The sequence below is a fragment of the Marmota marmota genome, unplaced genomic scaffold (genome assembly GCF_001458135.2).
Source record: "Marmota marmota marmota unplaced genomic scaffold, marMar, whole genome shotgun sequence".
Classification (NCBI taxonomy): domain Eukaryota; kingdom Metazoa; phylum Chordata; class Mammalia; order Rodentia; family Sciuridae; genus Marmota; species Marmota marmota.
The window spans coordinates 7571210-7592736 of NW_026000240.1; the positions used below are offsets into that span (position 1 = coordinate 7571210).

Genomic DNA, 21527 nt, shown 5'->3' on the forward strand with positions numbered 1-21527 from the left:
CCCTGTTCCAAGTATTTTCTAAGAGTTTATTGTGAGTGCTTGGACTCACCAGTGACCAGTGAAAAGAGATGATGATTTCTGCCTTGTGGAGTTTATGTGCTAGCAGGGACAGATAGATAATAGACATAATAAGTAGGTAAAATTTATGGTGGTATGTTAGAAGGTGATAAGGAGCACATTCAGCAGATAAGGAAGATTGAGAGAGTGCAGATGAGAAAGTGCCTCAGTTTGCAATTTTAAAAAGGGTGGTCAGGGGCTGGGGTTGTGGCTCAGCTGTAGAGAGCTCACCTAGCATATGCGAGGCCCTGGGTTCAATCCTCAGCACCCACATAAAAATAAATAAATAAATGTATTGTGTCCAATTACAACTAAAAAATAAATATTTTTTCAAAAATGGTGGTCAGGACAGGCCCCATTGAAAAGGTCAACAGAGACTTTAAGCAGAAGGAATTAGCTAGGTGATGTGGTGCCGGAATGTCACTTGGGGACTGAAGTGAAGATGGTGAGAGGTAGAAATAAGGACAAAGAAGTGGAGGACAAAGGACAAAGATGGAGCATGGTTAGGGATTTCGAGGAGAGGTCCTAAAAGGCTATGTAGGGACTTTAGCTTTTACTGAGTGAAATAAAAGCCTTTATGGGTTATTATATGAGAATAAGTGGGGTAAACCATCGGTAGTTCTATTCTGCATGTGTGCCTAAACATTCTCAAAAACTGATACCTTATGAAAACCTGATTATACCATTCCTTGTGTGATGGCTCACTAAGCTATCTACCAGGTGGATCCTATCAAGATTCTGATTCATAATGAGCAAAACCAAGCATTATTTAATTTATATTGTAGAGAGCTTTGGGTATGTAAATAACTTCTCTATTTTGTCAAGTAATTTTATAACTGTTAAAAAGAAATATGGATACATACACTGTTAACAGGTGAGACTTGGGAAGCCTAAATAGATGAAGGGAACATGTAGGATTGAACAGATTTTTTTGTGTATGTGTTCTATGTGCCAGGCCCTGGGAAGGGGACTAGGATTACAACTGTAGTCAAACTCAATATCTTCTCTCAGGGAAATAGGTCAGTAGTCTATGTGGGAGCTTGTAATCATATTATAAGAACAAAGCACATATTATGAGAAAAGACCAGTGCTCTGGAATCAGAAACCATGGGAGAAATTTCTAACCTGAAATCTGAACAAGTAGAATTTCCCTAAAGTCTATTTAGTAGAAGCAGCAAATGCAGCGATCCAAAGATGTAGAAGAATAAATAAGAGCTTGAGATCCAGACCTCGGTCTGAATCCCACTCTGTTATTTACGGTTGTACCAACTTTGGGAAAATTAGATTCTCTGTGATTGTTTCCTCATTTATAAAAATGGAGATGATAGTAATTTGGAACCAGGTACTGCAGCACATGCCTGTTGTCCCAGCTACTTGAGAGACTGAGAGAGGAAGATCACTTGAGCCTAGGGGTTCAAGGCCAGCCTAGGCAACATAGACAAACCCCCATCTCAAAACACAGAAAGTATTTCAGAGGGCTATTATGAGAATTAAATGAAATAAATATATAAATTGGATTAAATAAAGTATTTTAAAAGTTTTCAAAGTGCCTGATAGGCTAAGCACAAAGCCTTTGTTTTTGTTGCTATCCTTTTCTACAAACTGAAGATAACAATAATGCATCATGACGCTGCCATACATGTTAAATAAAATGAATATGTAATGGCCCTGGCTGCTGATGAAAGCTTCATTATTTATATAAACTAACATATCCAGTAATTGCTCAAGTAATTTTTATATCTTTGTATATTCTTTGTCTTTCATGAATGCCAGTCATTTTGAATTTCATGTTTCAACATCTTCATAATGGACCTACAATAGAACATGGTTCTAATTGTGATTGTTACTACACTGAGAGGCAATATAATGTAGTACTTAACAACCTGGCTTCCTGGGCTTAAACCCTGGCTCTTCTCTTACCTTTTATGTTTCTCAAAGTTATTTAGCCTCCCTATGCTTCAGTTTCTTCTTCAAAATGGCATAATAGTAACTACCTCATTTGTTTCTTTTTCTGAGGATGAAATAAGCTAATGTGTGTTAATTTTTTAAGTAGCTTCTGACACATGGAAAGTACTATGTAAGTGTCAAATATCATTATTTTTACCAATTGTTTTCACTGATTATGTATTCTATGAATTCTCACAATGACCCTATGAAAAGATACTTTACAGATAAGGAACATGCAGTCCATAAAGTTTAGGAACTTGTCCAAGGCTTTACAACTAGCAAAGAACAAAGGATTCAATTCCAAGTATGCCCATTCTACCTTATCACAATATTTTCCTTTAAAGATTGTCACATTAACATGAACTATTAATTTCTAATCACTGTTCTTCATAATGTAATTGCTTAGCATATATAATTAATTTACACATTTCTTCATGTAGTTCTAACAACTGCCCCTCCTCTCACTTTGGTTTAAGCAAATATGTGAGTGAAACTCAGGCCAGGACTCTGAAGTCCCCTACAAAGGGATCCCCAACTCAACTTGGTCTCCCCAGTGATGCTGTATGTGGGAGTCATACCAGCTGGTTTGGATTCCCCTGTGATCTTTGGTGCATACCTCAAAGGTTTCTCATTGTGAAAATTTACCTTCAGAATGTAAACATCAGATATGTACAGCTACACAGATCTCTCTGGTGTGCCTCCTTCCTGTGGCATCCTATGTGAAGGTTTTAGAAGCAGTCATATGTTTTGCCCTGGTGAAATTATTTCATCACTGAATCCAAAGTTTCAAAAATCTTGAGTTTTAAGCCAATTAAAACTTCTGGTTCTGGGACTGAGGTTGTGGCTCAGTGGTAGCGTGCTCACCTAGAATACATGAGGCACTGCGTTCAATCCTCAGCACCACATAATGTAAAACAAAAATATTGTGTCCACCTAAAACTAAAAAATAATTAAAAAACAACACTTCTGGTTCCTAGATAGTTTTCATTTCCCTTATTATCCCATGACCTTTTTCTCCTCTTTTCCATAACCCAAGCTCAATTCCTACATGCCAAACCATTGGAAAGACATCCCAATCCCTTACCCCAAAAAAGGAACAAAGCAGGATGCCCTACCTGTTTGTGCTGGTGTAATAAAATGCCATAGACTAGGTGGCTTATAAATAGCAGAAATGTATTGCTTACAGTTCTGGAGGACAGAAAGTCCAGGATTAAGATGCTGATGAACTTGGTATCTGGTAAGAGCCCCACTTCTGGTTTATAGATGCATCTTCTCATTGCATCTTCACATAATGGAAGGGAAAAGGGATCTTCCTTGAGCCTCTTTTATGAGAGTATTAATTTCATTCACAAGAACTCTAACCTAATGACCTAATCACCTCCCAAAACTCCACCTCCTAATACCATCAATGTGAAGGATAGGATTTCAACAAATGAATTTGGAGAGACACAAAATAGGTGGATACAAGGCATAGAGATAGGAACAATGTGGAAGATGAGATATAATAATAATAGACTTTAAAATCAACTGGACAAATCAGAAAATTTCAAAGGCTAGTTTCATCTTCTTGAATTTCCAAGATTTCTATGTCCTTTCTCCAATAATGCCCAAATATTTAACAAATATATTAACAAATATAATAATCTTTATCCATAGTAATTTTTAGGAAGATGCCTTTTTCTCAGGTTCCCCTTTGTGTCAGCAAAGTGCCATGTAACATCATCAGCAAAAACAAAACAAAATCTGGCTTAGAGAAAACAGAGCAGATTTTCTCTGCTCTGCACTCCCCAATAAGTCATCTGTCACTGAAGCACACACCATGAAATATACACAAAGTAGACAGTTCATCAAGCTTTTAATCCTCTTCATTTTGCACTTAAGATGTTTAATTTTACTCATGTGTTAACACATGACAGGCATGAAATCAAATAAAAGTAAATCTTAACAAAACAGAGAAATTGAGATAAAGAAACAAGATTTCAACATACAGACATAAGAGAGGTAAAATATGGGAGCTCCTATAGGTTTACTCAATATGCAACCTCTGGACTTGCTACCTTCTTACTTTTTTCTATTTACGATAGGTAGGTATCTGAGAAAAAAAGAATATCATAGGTGTTTCAGTGGCTAAAAGGCAAGATGAATCCTTGGGCAGATGTTGTTCAAATCTCTTAATAGAAGTCATATCCTTGAGGATATTTTCGCTCTGCAAAGAAAAAAAGAAGATATAAAGGAAACATTAAAGATAGGAGTTTTGTGTTAAAGGCAACTCTGTAGTCAGCTGTAAATGTATTTCTTAAAGTCACACAAGAAAGATAGTTGTAAACAATGAGTTCTCCCTAAGAATGGTAGCCCTCTAAGGCTAAGAACCCTCTAAGGGTAGTTTCCTTAGGGGGAACTTACTCATCAATGTATAATTCTTCTTCACTTGTATAAGGAAATTCTGATTTATTCATTCTACAAATGTTGTTTGGAGAACAATTAAAGAATAGAAAAGGAAAGGAACTGACATACTTAGAGAGAGGAAAGGAAAACAGAAGCAATATAGGTCCAGGATCTTAGCATGTGTCTATTAGGCCCAAGGGGCTGGGCCACTCAAAAGAGGAGCTGACTTCAGGTAAGCAAATCCTTTCAGTGTGGGAAGAAAATCATCTCCAGCAAGGAAAGACCACCGAGTCTGCTTGTTAGCTTGTGAGCCCAGTAGGGTGGAAGTTAGGAGAATATTTCTGATGTTCCTTAAGAAAAGAAATCAAGAGATTGGACATTTCCATGTCAAGGTTCTAAGTCATGTTGTATCTCTGGGTCCATAATGATAAGACTCAGGAGTTAAGAATTAACACCTATTCCAGAAGCCTACTGTATGTGAGGAGCCATAAAAGAGAAATAGGAAAACTTAATTCTTGGTAGTGAGAGAGTCACAGTTTTGTGACAAGATGAATAATGAATTCTAGCAGTGCAACAAATTTGAAGATGTGTTCAAGGTGCTATGAAGAGTGTGTTTTTCCAGGGTAGTCACATTGCTCTCCTCCAGGATGCCAGTCTTATTCGAGCTACATGAATAGAGCACCCCTGAATTGTAATACAATCTGAGCTGCTCTATTTGGCTGACCTGCTTCTTATTCTCCGGTTTCCATGTCATACCCACAAGAATCAAAAGGGAGTCCCAGAGACCTCTTACTACAGATAATTCCACTTCACCCTGACCTCTACACCTCTATCACCAAAAGTGAAGAGGAACCTTAGAACTCTGTGTGACTCTATTCATACTCTCATCTCTTTCCCCTACAACGTTGACAGCTTTGCCATCATGGTCTGTCTCCAAACATCCACGTCTTCTATTGCATCCTTTTCCTCATATACATTTAACCACAAACAGCCCTAAGCCCCCTTGTTTACTCTTTATCTCATGGACCCTGAGTCACATATGACTCTGAATTTTCCTTTTCTGACCCCAACCTGAAATATTCCTAACTTCTGAAACCCTTCTACTGCACCAGCTGGAATCTGCCTCACAAATCACCAGTAAATCCCTTCTATTCTACCTTTAATTAACATTTCCCTTACCTTCTTGCTCTAACTGAAACCTGGATCTCTTGTAAGGATACTTCTTTCTCTGTAATCTTTTCAAATGTGCTGGTTTTCTTTCCAACATCCTTCATACACTGGGGATAGGTGAAACTTTGTTTCTCATTATGGCTTCCAGCTCATTCTCCCTCCTTCCTCTGTACAAAACCTCTACCTTAAAACTGAATGTCATTAGAATCTACCATTCCATGTTGCAGTCTTCTGTTGTCCCTCTTCCCTCTCTCACCATTCCATGATTTTAGCTGCTGGCTCTGGCAGGATCTCTATCACTAGTTCTTAATTCTTGGTGTCATTATCTAATATATGATCCACCCCTTGATCTCCTTTGGTCCTTGATCTCTTTTCCAGGGACGTTTTTCTATATCATAGCCACCTTCCCCATGGTTAGAACTTACGTTTTATCATTAGCAATAATCACAACCTCTCCCTTATCTCAACTGTAAGCATCTTGCTCTGTAACCACTGCCCTCCCCTTCTGTCTTTCTAACTCACTCTCTCTAGTACCCCCACTCTAACATTTTTTTTTACTGTAATCAACACCTAAAATCCAATGACCCTACACCATCCCCCACCCCCGTACTGGAGACTGAACTCAGTGCCTCACAAATGCTAAGCAAATGCTCCACCACTGAACTACACCCCCCAGCCCTTCTACCATGTTTCATTGTCCTTCATCCACTTTGCATCCTTCATCTTCCCTAACCCAGCTTAGATTCCAGGGCTGATCATAATAATCACTATTTAACACTCATCTGTCTCCCTTTGTCATGCATTCTTGGCAAAATTCCAACATCTGCTTAACCCAACTTACTTCCCATTATGTGTCCACACTCAAGCAGCTAAGTGAGGCTGCAGAAAACCACACCAACCATGTGTGTGTTTAATTTCATGACTATGGACCTCAAAAGTGCCTTTAATACTACCTAAGAAGCCTGTTACAGTTTTTAATTACTCTCTTAGATGCATATGTCATTCTTTCTCCTCAACATTGCCATCCCTAGTCTCAGGCTTAGCTGATGACTTGCACCCTATTTCACTAAGAAAATTGAAGCAACATAAGAGAATTTTTACATCCTCACACTACCATACTACCCACCTATCTGCATCCGGTCCCACATACTGTCTTATCTCCTTTTAAATAATCTTATCTAACACAAACCCTCCCTTATAAATAATCTTATCTAACACAAACCCTCCTTTTAAATAATCTTATCTAACACAAACCCTTATCTAACTCCATCCCTCTACCTAACATAAGACATTACTCAGTCATTTCCCTCTTTTTTCTGCATCATCAGTTTACCCTTTCCATCTATTCATTATCAACATTCAGACATCTAAAAGAAAATTAAAAGTGAGACTCTAGAGCTTTTCCAGTAAGTACACATTTCTCCCCTGCTGTTCTGTGAAGCAAACTATCCTCCATGTTAGCACTCCAGTGATCTATTCTTGGCTTCAAATTTTATTCATACTTCTTCTCTCAATGATCTATTCTCAGTCCTCATCTTACTTACTACTCACCAGTAGCTTTCAACACCATTGAACACTCCTTCTTCCCTGAAACTCTTTCTTCAGTTTCCAAGTGATGATGCTCTCCTAGTTTCCTGTCTACTTTACTGTCTCCTTCTTTTTATTCTCCTTCGCTGGTTTCACTCCATCTCTCTGACCTATGAATGTTGAGAGGGCCAAGGGCTCAGTTCCTGGACCTCTTCTTCTCTATCTATATCTACTCCCTTGAAGAGTCCATCTGAGCCTCATAACATGAAATATCATCCATAGGTTGACAACTCCAAGGTTTATGTTTCAACTCTAGATCTCTCTCCTAAATTCTAATTTCATTTCAAACCACCTATTCAGCATTTCCCTTTTAATGTCTCAAATGGACATCTCCATATTTAAGATGTTCCAAAACAAACTCCGGGATTTCTTAATCACAATAAGTGGTGATTCTACTCTTTCATTTGCTCAGGGCAAAAGGCTTAGTCATCATTGAGTCCTCTTCCCTTCACACCCATCATTAATCTTTCAGTGAATCCAATTTGTTCTATCTTCAAAATTATATACATAGGGGCTGGAGTTGGCTCAGCAGTAGAGCTCTCGCCTAGCAGCTGCAAGGCCCTGGGTTCAATCCTCAGCACCACATAAAAAATTTAAAATAAAGGTATTGTGTCCAACTACAACTAAAAACAAAATACTGATATATATATATATATATATATATATATATATATATAGAGAGAGAGAGAGAGAGAGAGAGAGAGAGAGAGAACGCTGGGGTTGTAGCTCAGTAGTAGAGCACTTGCCTAGCACATGTGAGGCACTAGGTTTGATTATCAGCAGGACACAAAAATAAATAAATAAATAAATAATAAAGGTATTTATTTTATTTACATCTACAACATATATATGCATATATACGTATATGCATATATATTTGTATGTATGTATATACATAACCCAATCTCTTCTCACCATTTCTACTATTAACACCTTGGATTAAACCACCATCTTTTTATTACCAGGATTATTATAATAATCTCCTAGCTGGTTACCCTGTCCCCACCCTTGCCTTTCTTGAGTCCATTCTCAGGAGTAGCTAGAAAAAAAAAATCTCTCTAAAACTTAGTCAGATCATTTCACTCCTGATCCAATAGCCTTGCATCTCTTCCCATACTAATAACAAAAACCAAAACCCTTACAATGGCCTATAAGGCACCATACAATCTAGCCTCCTGGTTGTTTTGTTGTTGTTTTTATTGTTGTTTAACAATCCAACTCTGGAACAGTTTTATTTTGTTTATTTATTTATTTTTATATAGTGCTGAGGATTGAATCCAGTGCCTCACACATGTGAGGCAAGTGCTCAATCACTGAGCTACAACCCCAGCCCCTCCTGTTATCTTTTGATCTTAACTCGTACACTCTCAGGAACTCTATTCCAATCATTGGTCTTCTTGCTTTTCCTCCAATCCACCAGCCCTAGCCTTCTATGGGCCTGGTCCCCTCATTTCCTGCAAGTCTTTGTTAAATTTAACATCTCAATGAGACTTTCTCTGGATAGCCTATTTTACAACTCTCCCCTCACCCCTCTTTTTAATCTGATTTCTCTCCTTAGTTTTTCTCTATATGACTATTCTCCATCTGATACACTATATCAATGTTTTACTTTATATTGAAATATAATACAGATACATAAAAGTGCATGCCAGTGTCCAGACCGATTAATTTTCAAAAACTGAGTACAATCATATAGCCAGCACCCAGAACAAGAAACAGAATGTTACCAATACTCCAGGGTTACAATTAATTTTTCTTTTTTCCTTTTTTTATTTCATGTAAATGGATTCATACAGTGACATACTTTATATTTTAATCTGTTTATTTACTTTCTATTTCTCCTCACAACTAGTATATAAGTTTCACAAGGGCAGAGATTTGTTTTTTTCCATGCTGCATCTTTAATGCAGTTGAAGCCTAACAAATATCTGACCCATGAATGAATAAAATATTGAACAAATTGAAATAAGAGTAAGAATTAATAAGAGTTTAAAGTCTGAGCCAAATTTTGAAGGCAGGAGAAACTCATGAGGCAGTCCAAGAAAACAAAGGCTTTGTAAGAACATGGAGTCTGTACAAAGGCAATATGAAAAACGCATCCTAACCTAGAAACCATAGGCATCAGCAAGCTCAGAGCAATGAGCAATGGCAGCCTGCTGAGAAACAGTTGCTACGTGGCTAGAAAAACAAGCAGATGCCAGATCTCAAAGGCCTTATATAAGTAAGTACATGAAAAGAGGTGAAGAAAAATAAAATACAGGGGCCTTTTAAGTATTTCTGGGACTTTTTTTTTTTCAAGGTGTTGAAATTTAAGGTGATAAAAAACAGGATTTCTTTGAAATCAATTCATTAATAACATATTCTGGTGTTCTCAGGAGATTCTGAGGCCCACTGTAATGTTCAAAGACCTCTAACAACTCCTGAGTATGTGGGAAAGCCTTAAAAGTATACGTAAGCCCCTCTTTGAAGGAAAGGCAACTGAAGTGTGAAATTTAAATGTATGAGTCTTCCTGATTATTCTTGTTTTACTGGACTAGGGCACGAGCAGGGAACTCTGTATTCCTCACCTGCTGGACATGGCCAGAAGAGATGGCACCCCAACCCTACAGGAAGGGATAGGACAGAAATGCTCTGGGTGTCTTCACCTAGGGCTCATGTCCTACATCAGTGGTTCTCAAACATGATTATGTGTCACAATGAGGTCTTGTTAAAGCAAACTTCGAGGCATAATCTGGAATTTCTTATTCAGTAGGTTTTGGGTGGAACCTGAGCTGGTCTGGGGACAATATGTCGAGAACCACTCTCCTGCACAATGGTAGCCTCCTAACCAGGCAAGAAGTTTTTCAGTTTTTTCTTTCTGTTCTTCCAGAGAGGTTTAAATGCTCCTGAGCTTCACCTCCCCCAGGGTTGTCAGATAAAATTTAGAACACCCAGATAAATGTGAATTTCTGGTAAGTAACAATTATTTAGCATACATATGATATAACTTGTTGCTTATCTAAAATTCAAATTGTGTACTTCTTAGCTATGTTCTTAATTAAATCATTTACCTTCTATAGAAGGGATACAGTGATAACAATTACCTTGCAGGGTTGAGCAAAGGACTTAAAATGATGTGTAAAGTAACAGGCACATGGTCAGAGGCTGATAAATGGCTGCCATGAGTACTCAGCCTGTCACATAATAAAACTGATGCTCTTAGCAGAGGAACAGAAGCCTTATAAATGGTAACAGCCACATCTATCAGGGTAAAAGCTGTCAGTCCCTGAAGGGTGGTCTTTTTTTTTTTTTGAACCTAGAGAGACTTCTCTGCACTACCCTCTTTTGCTCGAGGCTACCAGCTTATGTTCCTGATTCTCCTTTAAATCCCCAAAGTGCCAGGAGTGTCTGATACATTTGTTATTCAGAAAGTATTAGTGAATTATGATTTTTTTTTTACAGTGAAATGCAGTCTACTTTCCCTCTTCTTAAATTTGCACTTACTTGGGTACTTGCGGATGACTCTAAAGGGCTGGTTGTTCACATCTGTCTCTGTTATTTGGCAGACATATTTCTCATTTAATTTGACTGGGTATCTCAGGACAGAGAACACCCTATAGAAGCCATTTATCTGCTCCTCCAGGACCTCCACAGTACTATGGTTGCTCAGGTCCCGCTCTGCTCTGTCCATCCAAGTCACATTGGGTGTGAGGTACCATCCCTTAGAGACGCAGGTGGCCACGTCCTCATCATCAATCTTGTCAAACCGCACCTGGGGCATTTCAGAATCTAGTTGGAAAAAAACAACAAGACAATTAGTTTCTTGTTATTTCATCCCCAAGAGGCTCGAAGTAACAGAAATCTTACCCTCAGTTTTTACATTAACCCCCTATGAAGGCAACTCATCTTAAGGTTTACTGTAACTAAAATTTTACCTCAAGCATAAGAAGAGAAGAACAAGACACATGTATGCTCTTGCCTTCCAGATCTCGCCTACCACTGCTGCCTTTAATTTTGGAATCTTCCCTTCTTATGTGAGTTTATTCCAGGCTCTCCACTGACCTCAGAAGATAACAAATCACCACCACCACTTTCCCATCTCTTCCTACTTTTATCCTGGAAGAATTCTGCCATGCAGAACTCTCAATCCCCATGAGGTCTCTGGTAATCAAAAGACAGCTGTCCATGTAATCTGGCAAAGGGTACCGACACCTGGGGCACAATGGAGATCCATTGATTCAGTCCAATTTACATTAATAGCAAGAGAAGTAAAGCCCAGAGAAGCTAAGGGAGCTGCTCAAACTAGAGTTGACCAAGTTCCAGAACTTGGGCCTTCTGCCTCCCAATGCAGACCTATTCTCACTAAATCACATATCAGATCTCAGGGTCTTCTCATATAGGACTATTATATCCTATCAAATTTGGGGGTTTTAGTGTCACAAATTTGGAATTAGACCAGTGTTGTTGTTACTGTTGCTGTTTTGTTTGTACTGATGAATGAATGATGCACTTTTTGTTCAGAGCAATATTTTTAGCTTTGATAAATTGACATTCCAAGCCCCTAGATCCCATGATAGGAATAAAATGAACCCTAAGTGGTTTGAGTAGAAGAGGGAAAGGGAGAATATCAGAAGAGAAAACTTACAGACGAACAGAGACAGAGCTTGAAATCAAATTCATCTGTTAAATTCCTTTACCTTCTACTATTAGCTTAATTGTACTTTCGCCTCTTCCATCTGGCGTGATGGCAGAGCACTTGTAGATAGCTTCATCCATGAAATCCACGTTTCTTAGTAGAAGTGATAGAGACCCCTCAGAAATTTCAGTCCGATCTACAGAGACTCTTCCCTCATACAAGGAGTTTTGATCTTCTAGTTGCTCTGTGTTATTGTGAAACTGGTAAACCAACTTGGAGTAAATTGCAAAGAAATCATAGTGTCTGAAAAAGCGGTAATATTCCTCATCATTCTCTACCTCGTATTCCTCTGTGATATCTTCTCTATCCCAAGAAAACTCAAGATTTTCTGTGCCTTCCACAAAGGAGAAATGGCAGGAGAGGGTCACATCAGTGAATGGGTGGGCCCGCAACTCTTCTGGGGACACTGAGAATGTCAAAGAAGAAATGGGGTTAGTAAAGACTGATGACCACAGCATCAGGTAAGGCTCCAAAGCAGATCAAAGAAACCTCTTCTGCTATTTCAAGCAGAAAAGGATTTAGTATAGGGAACTAGATGGTTACAAAATAACTGGAAGGCTGGAGGAAAGAGACTAAAAGGGGCATGGATGTTGAGACCTGCAATGTGTTTGTTCTGTCCTCCCTGGCGTCATTCTAGGCTCAGAATGACACAGCACAATTGGTCTGCCAGAGTTGCAGCTGCCTCTGCCTCATCAGGAAGCTGGTGAGTGAGAAAGATGTCTCTGCAGGTGGTGGCTTCAGAGCCAAATTGCACCTACCAGACTCACATTGGCAAAAGAAAGGATGCCTCATGCACTATAACCTTTCTCCCCACTTCGATCAGTTGTGAGTTTAATCCTTGCGCAAATGCAGCTGATTGGCAGAGCCTGTGTCACTCCCAAAACTCTGCCATAAAGCAATCTTGGAAATGTTGCTTTTTTCCCCCTCTAGCTTCAGTAATCCAAAAAGTCACTGGAAAGGCAGAAACAGAGATTCAGTAAATAAATCTGTGGGGATTGCTGCCATACACTATGTACACTCATAGAATCACAACATGAATTAGAATCCTGGTATGTTATAGCTGGAAAAAAGTTTAGAGGCCACCTACTTCAATGTTCTCAAAATGTTTTCCCCAGAACTCACCTCGGAATTTGCCACCAATGGCCAGATAAAAACTAAATCAGTGGTATTTCCAATCCCTTACTTCTTCAACCAGAACAATACCTATTTAATTTAGTTATAAATTTGGGCTCTCAAATCAGAATTCTTTCAAATATCTCTGCTACTAAAAGACAAAATTGATTCCAGGAAGCAAAGTCGGTCAAGGTCACATATTAAGATATCAGTAGCAGGGCTCTGGTTGTAGCTCAGTGATAGAGCACTCGCCTAGCACATGTGGGGCACTGGGCCGATCCTCAGCACCACGTAAATAAATAAATAAATACATAAAACAAGGGCTGGGGCTGTGGTTCAGTGGTGGAGCACTTGCCTTACATATGTGGGGTACTGGAGCACTGAGTTCGAGCACCATACAAAAATAAATAAATAAAATAAAGATATCATGTCCATCCAAAACTAAAAGTATTTAAATAAATAAATAAAACAAAGATATTGTGTCCATCTATGACTAACAAAAATTAGTTGTCCATCTATAACTAAAAGAAAAAAAAAATATCAGAAGCACTGAAGAAAAAAATAAGGTCTCTCAGAGTTTAAAAATGTTCTTTAGGGGGCTGGGGCTGTAGCTCAGTGACAGAGCACTTGCCTAGCACTTGTGAGGAACAGGTTCGATCCTTGCACCATAAGAATAAGTAAATAAAATAAAAGCATTGTGTGCATCTAAAAAAAAAAATTAAATGACCTTTAGGGCACATGCCTGTAATCCCAGCAGCTTGGGAGGCAGGAGGATAGCAAGTTCAAGGCCAGCACTCAGCAACTTAGTGAGACCCTATGCAACTTAACAAAAGAGTCTGTCTCAAAATAAAAATAAAAATAAAAAGGGGCTGGAGATGTGGCTTAGTGGTTAAGCACCTTTGGGTTCAATTCCTGGTGAAAAAGAGAGAAAGAGAGAGAGAAAGACCTTTAGAGTTATGGCTACCAGGCTTTTTTAAAAGAGTGCTGAAGATCAAACCCAGATTCTCACAAATGTTAGTCAAGTGTTTACACTGAGCTATATCTCCAGCCCATTACCAAACTTTTNAACACACACACACCTCTCTTTTATCCTGACTACATTCTACATTGGGTAGTTTTTTGTTGTTGTTGGTTTTTTATGTTGTTGTTTTTTTAGTGTTTACAATGTGTTAAACATATGCTAAGAGCTTTTCTGGCCTTAATTCATTTAATCAGTATACTACATTGAGATAGGTACTATTATCATCCCCAATTTACTACTGAGAAAACCAAGGCATACTGAGGTGAAGTAAATTGCTTAAAGGCATATGACTTATGAAAAATAGACTGTGAATGAAACTCTAGAGTCTGACTCCAAAGTTTTCCATCTGAAACATGCTTTTTCATCTCCTAAAGTAGGCACTCAAAAAGTCTGATGAACAAATTAATGACTAATAAATGAATATAAAGAAAGGCAGGATGGAAAAAAGAAGGCAGAGAGAAACAGTTGTATGTTCCTTTATAAGGATAAATTTGAAAATTCAAAAACCAGGTGATTTCTTGCTCAAATTATTAATTTTTTCTGGCTGTGGTCATAATTTTTTATGGTGTTTAAAAAATTCTGGTCTAGCTGAGCATCATGGCACATACCTGTAATCTCACTGACTTTGGAGGCTGAGGCAGGAGGATTGCAAGTTTGAGGCCACCCTCAGTAATTTAGCAAGACCCTGTCTTCTTAAAAAAGTAAAAAGGGATAGGGATGTAGCTCTGTGGTAGTACCCCCAAGTACCAGCCCCAGTATTAAAAAACTTAAATATAATTTTATTCAATTTTATTTTAACTTTAATTAAAATCCTGGTCTGAAGAATTACAAATTCAAGTTCTAGTTCCAAGTAACCACTTACTAATCATTTGGCATCAGGCAAGTTACTTAATCTCTCTGGGTTAGTTTCCTCATATGAAATTAGAATAATAGAACCTGCCTCTGGGTTGTTATGAAATACCTTGGGATCTTAGGGACTGTTTTTATATTACAGGGTTCAATCAATTTCCCAGAGGAAGAGAAGGGAGAGAGCAGATGGGTGGACACTTAGTATTCAATCTCTCACAAGAATATATAGTTTATTCATGAGAGGTCCTCCATTATAGCTTCTCAGGTCTACCCAGAAGGTCTTGCTACAGCTGTACCCTTTCTGGTCCCAGGGGAAAGAGTCTCAGATGCAGGAATCCAAAGATGCTAGCCAATGAATCAGGAAATGTGATCTATGGAGGCTGTAACAGGCAATACAAAAGCCAGCTTCTGCAGGCTGTGGCTGCAGGTGGGCCTACTTGAATCTAAATATCACCTTTGTTAATTTCATTCTGTTATTTCTAGATCATTGTGTCCTTAGCTTCCCAAGGCCTAAGAGTTGGAGGCAAAAGCTCAACAAAATCTAATAATGCAGGAAAACACTTTGAAAATTGTAGAAAGAAAACTGTTGGTGTCTGAAACGCCTGCTATAATACCAAGTACATATTGTTAGGTTGACAATATTGCTATAAAATATAAGATGCTATTAGAACTAATAAACACACCTTTGTCATTCTCATCTACATATATACTCATTCCTTTTATTTGTTCTTCCTGATGATGAATGATTGCCAACTCACCTTGCCTGACTGCCCCCTTACACACACACACACACACACACACACACACACACACACAAATTAAGCAAAAGAAGAAAAGCAAGTAAATGTAGCCTGGTGGGCCAGGCCTTGCACTTTCTCCTGAATTATCTCAAACCTGAGGATGTCTTCGAGCTGCTGCCACCTGTAAAGACTGGCAGAACTGCTGAAGGTCCCTGAAAGAAGGCCCATGCCTGAAGCCTGTAAATGTTTGATCACTGTGTAGAGTAGTTATATTGTAAGGTTTGAATACCTAGTAACAGTTAAGAAATTTTTGCTTATAGACTTTTGGCTAGTGGAATTAAATTAACATTTCTAACATCTCTATCTTGTTCCATTACCAACATTTTTGAAGAATTAAGTACAAAGTGTTACATAAACCCAGTGCTGACTGTTCATTCAGATGTTTTCAGATCAGACCTGATTTCAAACACTCTGGATACTATAGTATTAATTGGCACTTGTCAGAGTCACTTGAAATGTTGGGAGTTTCTCAGTATAGGTGTGAATAAGGATAGTCATGCAGATATGGCCTCAAATGGACAGATTAAATTAGGGTGGGGGTTGGCAGTTGTTTAAAAAAAAGTAGACTGGGTATGTAGCTCAGGGGTTCAATCCCCAATACTACAAAAAAAGGCGGAGGAAGAAGGAAGGACCAACAATAATGCCCTACAATATGTGCCTGTTACTCTCCCATCTGCTCTTCACCATTTCCTGCATAGCAAGTTATTTGCATTTCACAAAGTCGGAGGTTTGAAGTGATTAAGTCATCTGACTTTAATTTTTAAACCACTGTTTCCTCATTGTCATCAAGGCTATTTAAATATACCCACAACATTTTTTGAAAAAAGACTTACCTTTACCATAAAGAAGCAGAAGTAGGTTGACAGACACCAAAAAGAAACACATTCTGTGAGAAGAGAGAGAGAGAGAGAGAGAGGCAGAACATTTGTTTCACCTAAGAGTGTGGACTATCATTACCAGAGTCACATGCTGCTGGGTAGCATGAAGGGCCTCATGGGCACTACCTTCAGTCCCCATGACCACCAGGGCACACCTGGCAAACAGACACTTCCAGCACCTCAGTATTTCATGTGGGAATGTCATCTAAGCTCACCCCACTGATCCTGGGCAGGTTTGTTTTGCCATATGAACTTGGAACTTTATTTCTATAATAAGTAAATCTGTCTCTATAGATGTGCCACAGTTAAATTATTTGGATCCAAGGTCAGCCCTGAAGAGGATATTTGAGGGAACACTGACAGCATCCCAAGCAACGTTCACTGGCCTCTCTGGATGTTTCTGGGGCAAGTGGAGGTGGAGGAGTGATAACTATAGATACAGGTGTATCTGGGAAGTTAGGGACCAATGTTTCCCAAACAGAAAAAAAAAAACAAAACATGACAACATTAAACAAGACTGCCCAGCCAAAGCTGCACTTTAATGGGAATGATTTTTAAGGGGCCTAGGACAGCTCTGGAATGGGGTGGGAGAAAGGACTCAGGGAACACTCACCTCCTTTGAGAAGCTCTAACCCAAATGCACAGCTACATGGAGGTAAAGCCACTGACACTTGTAAGCTGAAGCCAGCCTCCCTCTATGGCCTCATCTCCCATACTATACACTCCTCCAGTACCATTCCAATGTCACAGTGCTCTCCAAACCCAGGCATATCCTGCATCAGCATCACTACTACTCACTTATTCAAAAACTCTGCCCAAGTAGTCCTCTTGAAGCCCTTCCAATCCCATATCCTGTTAATCATTCCTTCTTTACCTTGAACATACTTTTATTATTGCGTGAATCACATTGTACACCAACGATTTTTTTGCATGTTCTTTTGTCCATTGTTATTTCAAAGAAAGAAAGGTGAGATAATCTTACCTTCTCAGCATATTTTCTTGCCTCTTCTTCTTCCTGTTATCTATTATGGACAGAGGGAAACCCCACCACAATCCTCCAAGTCTAGTCATAATAATAGCAACTGTATGTCAAATGCTTACTAAAGCCAAGTTTAATCTTCAAAATAAGATTATAAATAGGTACTATTATTATCTCCATTTTATATTTGAGGAAACTAAGGCAAAGAGAACATAACAGTTTCACCCAGGGGCACACAGAGTTAAAACTCCCACACTTTAGCTGAAGCATGTACATTCTCCCTAAGCTCTGTCCCAACAACCTCTGCACTTCATGCACACACTCCAGGGAGCCCCATCTCCCAGGGTGACCATCAAAAGAACAGGAAGTTCATGGGCTGATTTAGCAGATGATTTTGTGGAATATTACAATAAGTTTCTTTCCTACGGGCCTGTTAGACCCTGGAAAATATGTGATCTGTGGGTTGAATATTAACAAATACAGCAGTCTCAGAACAGGAGATAAAGGAGCAGTGCTTGCCAGCCAATGACCAAAGAAAGCATTTCTAGGGTCAGTGGTACAAGTGTTTAAAGACTCTTTGGCAAATCTATATACACTAACGAGGAATATGAATAGTGTTTGATTTCATCTATTTATTTAGAGAATACCTCTCCATGGAAGGTATACTAAATTATTTTAAAAACATATCTAAACTAATATAAATTAAAGGTAATATGGCAGCTAGCAGCTACTAGAGTTATAGAAACTTAATTGAGAGAAGGACTACAGTCAAAGTAAAAAAAAAAAAAAAAAGGTGTAGGAATATGCCTTTCAACTCAATAAAATCTCATTATCTTTTCCCAAGATATAAAAGTTTTTCATCATTATGAAAAACAAAAATCCAAAGGCCTTTCGGATTCCCCCATCCCAGTCAGATATGATCTTTGCTCCTCTGCATTTCTACTGCATTTTTTACTGCTATGTAATATTCTCACTCATTTAATAAAGTTTACATGTAATGATCCTAATAGTAACACAGGTTTATTATAAATTCTTTTAAAAAAATAGAAAAAATAAAGAAGAATATTAAACCCACTTTTAATTCATCATTCAGAAGACCACTATTACCATTTTCGATTATACTTTCAGGCTTTTTGATGGGTATCTTTTTTAAAAAATCAATTTGTATATATAGTTTAGTGTTCAGTTTAATTTTCCTCATGACAGTATTTTGTGAGTATTTCTCCATAGTAAATATTGTTATAATATGATCTACTTTGTCTTATGGTTATTTATTTGTACATCTCATCACCCCTATGAGGCTACAAGTTTCCTAAGGCAGAGCTAGGTCCTCCTCGCCTTTCATGTATCCATCATGGTGTTCTATACATTGTAGGTCCAATAAGTGTTTCTTGAATTAACTAAATTATATTGAATCTTGCATAAGATTCTTAAAAAGTTTCACTATATAACAGGAAAAATTAAAACAACAAAAGCCAAAAACATAAAAGACATTCATATGCTATTCAAGACAAGTACAAATTATGCAAATACAGAAAATTCCTGCCCTGTACCTGGGTCATGCCTTTAGGGCTTAAACCCTTTTCATCTCTGGCTTGCAGAAAAACAATGAACAGTCTATATACTAGCTCTAATGTGGTGACATAAGCATAAAGAACCAGGTACACAATTAGATACCTCAACATTTTTGTCACACTGTCATTCATCTGACTCTCCTGTTCACAATCATGGCTAATAATATCTCCCAAATAAATATTCCCTTTATGGAAAGAGCTTACCTATATCACAGCTTGTCCCTCTGATTCAGTCAGGTGAGAAGCAAGTGAGGTGGAGTCAGGAGTCAATATGTCTTTGAAGGGATAGTTGTGTGACAGTCCTTAGGGAAAGGGTTTAGAGATAATGTTATTACCATTGCCTCAAACCCTTAGCAAAGAGCTCCATGAGACATACGTCTAAAGCTATATTTGTAGGTGAAAAAAGGTATTACAATTTCAGAAGATAGGAACTAAACAAACAACATAATATTCAATGCTGGGAAATTATTCTGCAACCATTTTTTAAAAATTACATTCTTGAGGCATAATTAAATAACACCGGAAAATGCTTTCTACACAATTTTGGAAAAATCTGAAATATAAAATTTAATACACATATACACATATGTATGATTTCAACTTTGTGGAAAAAAATATGTGCATAGGAAAGGAAGAAAATACACCAAAATGTTAATAGTTTTTATTTCTGAAAAGTGAGATTGTGTATGATTTTAGTGTTCTTATTACATATCTCTAAATTCTGTACAGTAATTTTTTGTATTTAATTATAATAAATAATTTACAATTGTATAAATGAACTAATGGAAAATACAGATCTAATATACCTAATGGACAGGGAGGAAGGGTACAGGCAGGAGTATGCAAACAAGATTTGTTCTTTATTCTCTTCCTCTTATTGATAAGCATGGTTTGTGTCTCCTGTTGGAAGCCCTGTTAACCTTTAGGTTCAAGTTCAGTAGTGAGCAGTTCTACATTAGGGTTTCTTTCCATCTCCCATTCCCACAGCACATAGATTACTATCTGGATCTTAACTTGGTTGACATAATTCTGACACTTAACATAGACCAGGTGAACTGTAGATGAGGGTTTAAGGGAATACTTCTTTTGGTAAATCAACTTATTAGAATAGGGTGAATAAAATGCAGACAAGAATAATAGGCCCCCTTATGGGAACTGGCATCAGGATGTATTGTTTTTGTTTATCCCCTAGAGCATCTAGTACATTTTCTACCAAAATAACTGCAGAATGGAATGGAATGAAATAATTGTAATCAATTCATGTCACTTCTCAAACTCATGCTACAGGGCTTGAAGCTTGATGTACATTTGACTTTTACCCTGAGGCAAAAGAGGAACATACTGATTCAAACTCAGTATTGAGAAACCGTGAAGAGTACTTTGTACTTAGATATAAGTTTAATTCTATAGGTGCCACATTCTTCAGACTACCCCAAATCTTTACATGAGCTAATAAGGAGATGGGATTTGGTCCTCCTAGGAAAAGAATTGGAGATGATCCCTCACCTGGTACACATAACTTTCTCCATGGCCTAGACAAACCTATTGCCTCAAAGTTTATTGTTCCTCTTCTATACCACATCATACCAGTATACTTAAGATTTGGGGACAAAGTTACAATTTTAAATATTTTTTTTCATTCTCCCAAGAATGACAAAACTTAGTGATTGTAACTACCAGCACTAAGCTTGGCTGCCAATCCAGACTACTAACTCTTTCTCAGACATGTAATTTTCTCCTTGTTTTGGCCACTCTTTCTCAAGGAATGCCTTTCCTGCATAGCCTTTCTCTCATTGGTTAGGGGCTTGGGAAAAATAGACTGGGCAAGCCCTTGCTGAAGTGCTGGCCCGCCATCGCCATCACTGCCGTTGGAGTTGACCCTTGCACTGCTGCTGCAGTACAAATGTGACTTCCAACATTTTTATTTATCTTTCCCTTTTCTTTTCAAAGATATAACTACAGATCAGATACTAAGGACCTTTGTCACAAGCTATGCATGGGCTGTAGGTGTGAACTATTGTGCATAGTAGCCACTTGAGGGGATAGGCCTGGCATTTCGAGCTCCCTGTCAGGAAGTGATTACATGATGCACGTGTCCTCCCCCTCAACTCTGCCTAAGATCCCACACAGCACCTGAGATGGGTGTTACTTGCCAAGATGTCAATCAATCTGCTGACCACAGGACATCACGAAGCAAGACACCACCCTTGACACCTTATCTCTGCCTCAATGTCCCCGCTATAAAAGAAAGAAACCTCGGGTTCAAACTCTCTTTTCCAGCGCTCTCTTTCCAGTGTGGAAGCTGACCCTTAAGGTCACAGAGCCTCCTGCAAACTACTCTCTGTGCTGTGTGATTTTTCACCCCTTTCTTAGTTTAATGTTGCAGCCGGCTCTTTTAAACCCAGTTGTCTCCTCTGCGTGAGTCATGGGCGAGAAACCTTCACTGATGTAGTTTTTGGAGGAAAATGGGTGGAGTGAAGCGTTGGGGGGGG

General features: G+C 38.4%; 1 protein-coding gene across 8 annotated transcripts in view; it reads right to left on the reverse strand.

Moving 5' to 3' along the window:
- Positions 1-3842: 3842 nt before the first annotated feature.
- LOC107143264 (butyrophilin-like protein 10) overlaps positions 3843-21527 on the reverse strand; it is a 27120-nt gene continuing 9435 nt past the window's right edge. For 4 of the 8 annotated variants that reach the window (XM_048794373.1, XM_048794370.1, XM_048794371.1 and 1 more), the window contains exons 2-6: positions 19240-19337; positions 16438-16490; positions 11823-12227; positions 10630-10914; positions 3843-4210 (exon numbers count right to left, since the gene is read on the reverse strand). In XM_048794373.1, the coding sequence (XP_048650330.1) occupies positions 4176-4210; positions 10630-10914; positions 11823-12227; positions 16438-16489 (777 nt within the window). In that variant the 5' untranslated portion in view covers position 16490; positions 19240-19337 and the 3' untranslated portion in view covers positions 3843-4175. Of the gene's footprint in view, positions 4211-10629; positions 10915-11822; positions 12773-16437; positions 16491-19239; positions 19338-21527 lie in introns of all 8 variants that reach the window. The other 4 variants (XM_048794372.1, XM_048794369.1, XM_048794375.1 and 1 more) reach the window with 3 other exon arrangements.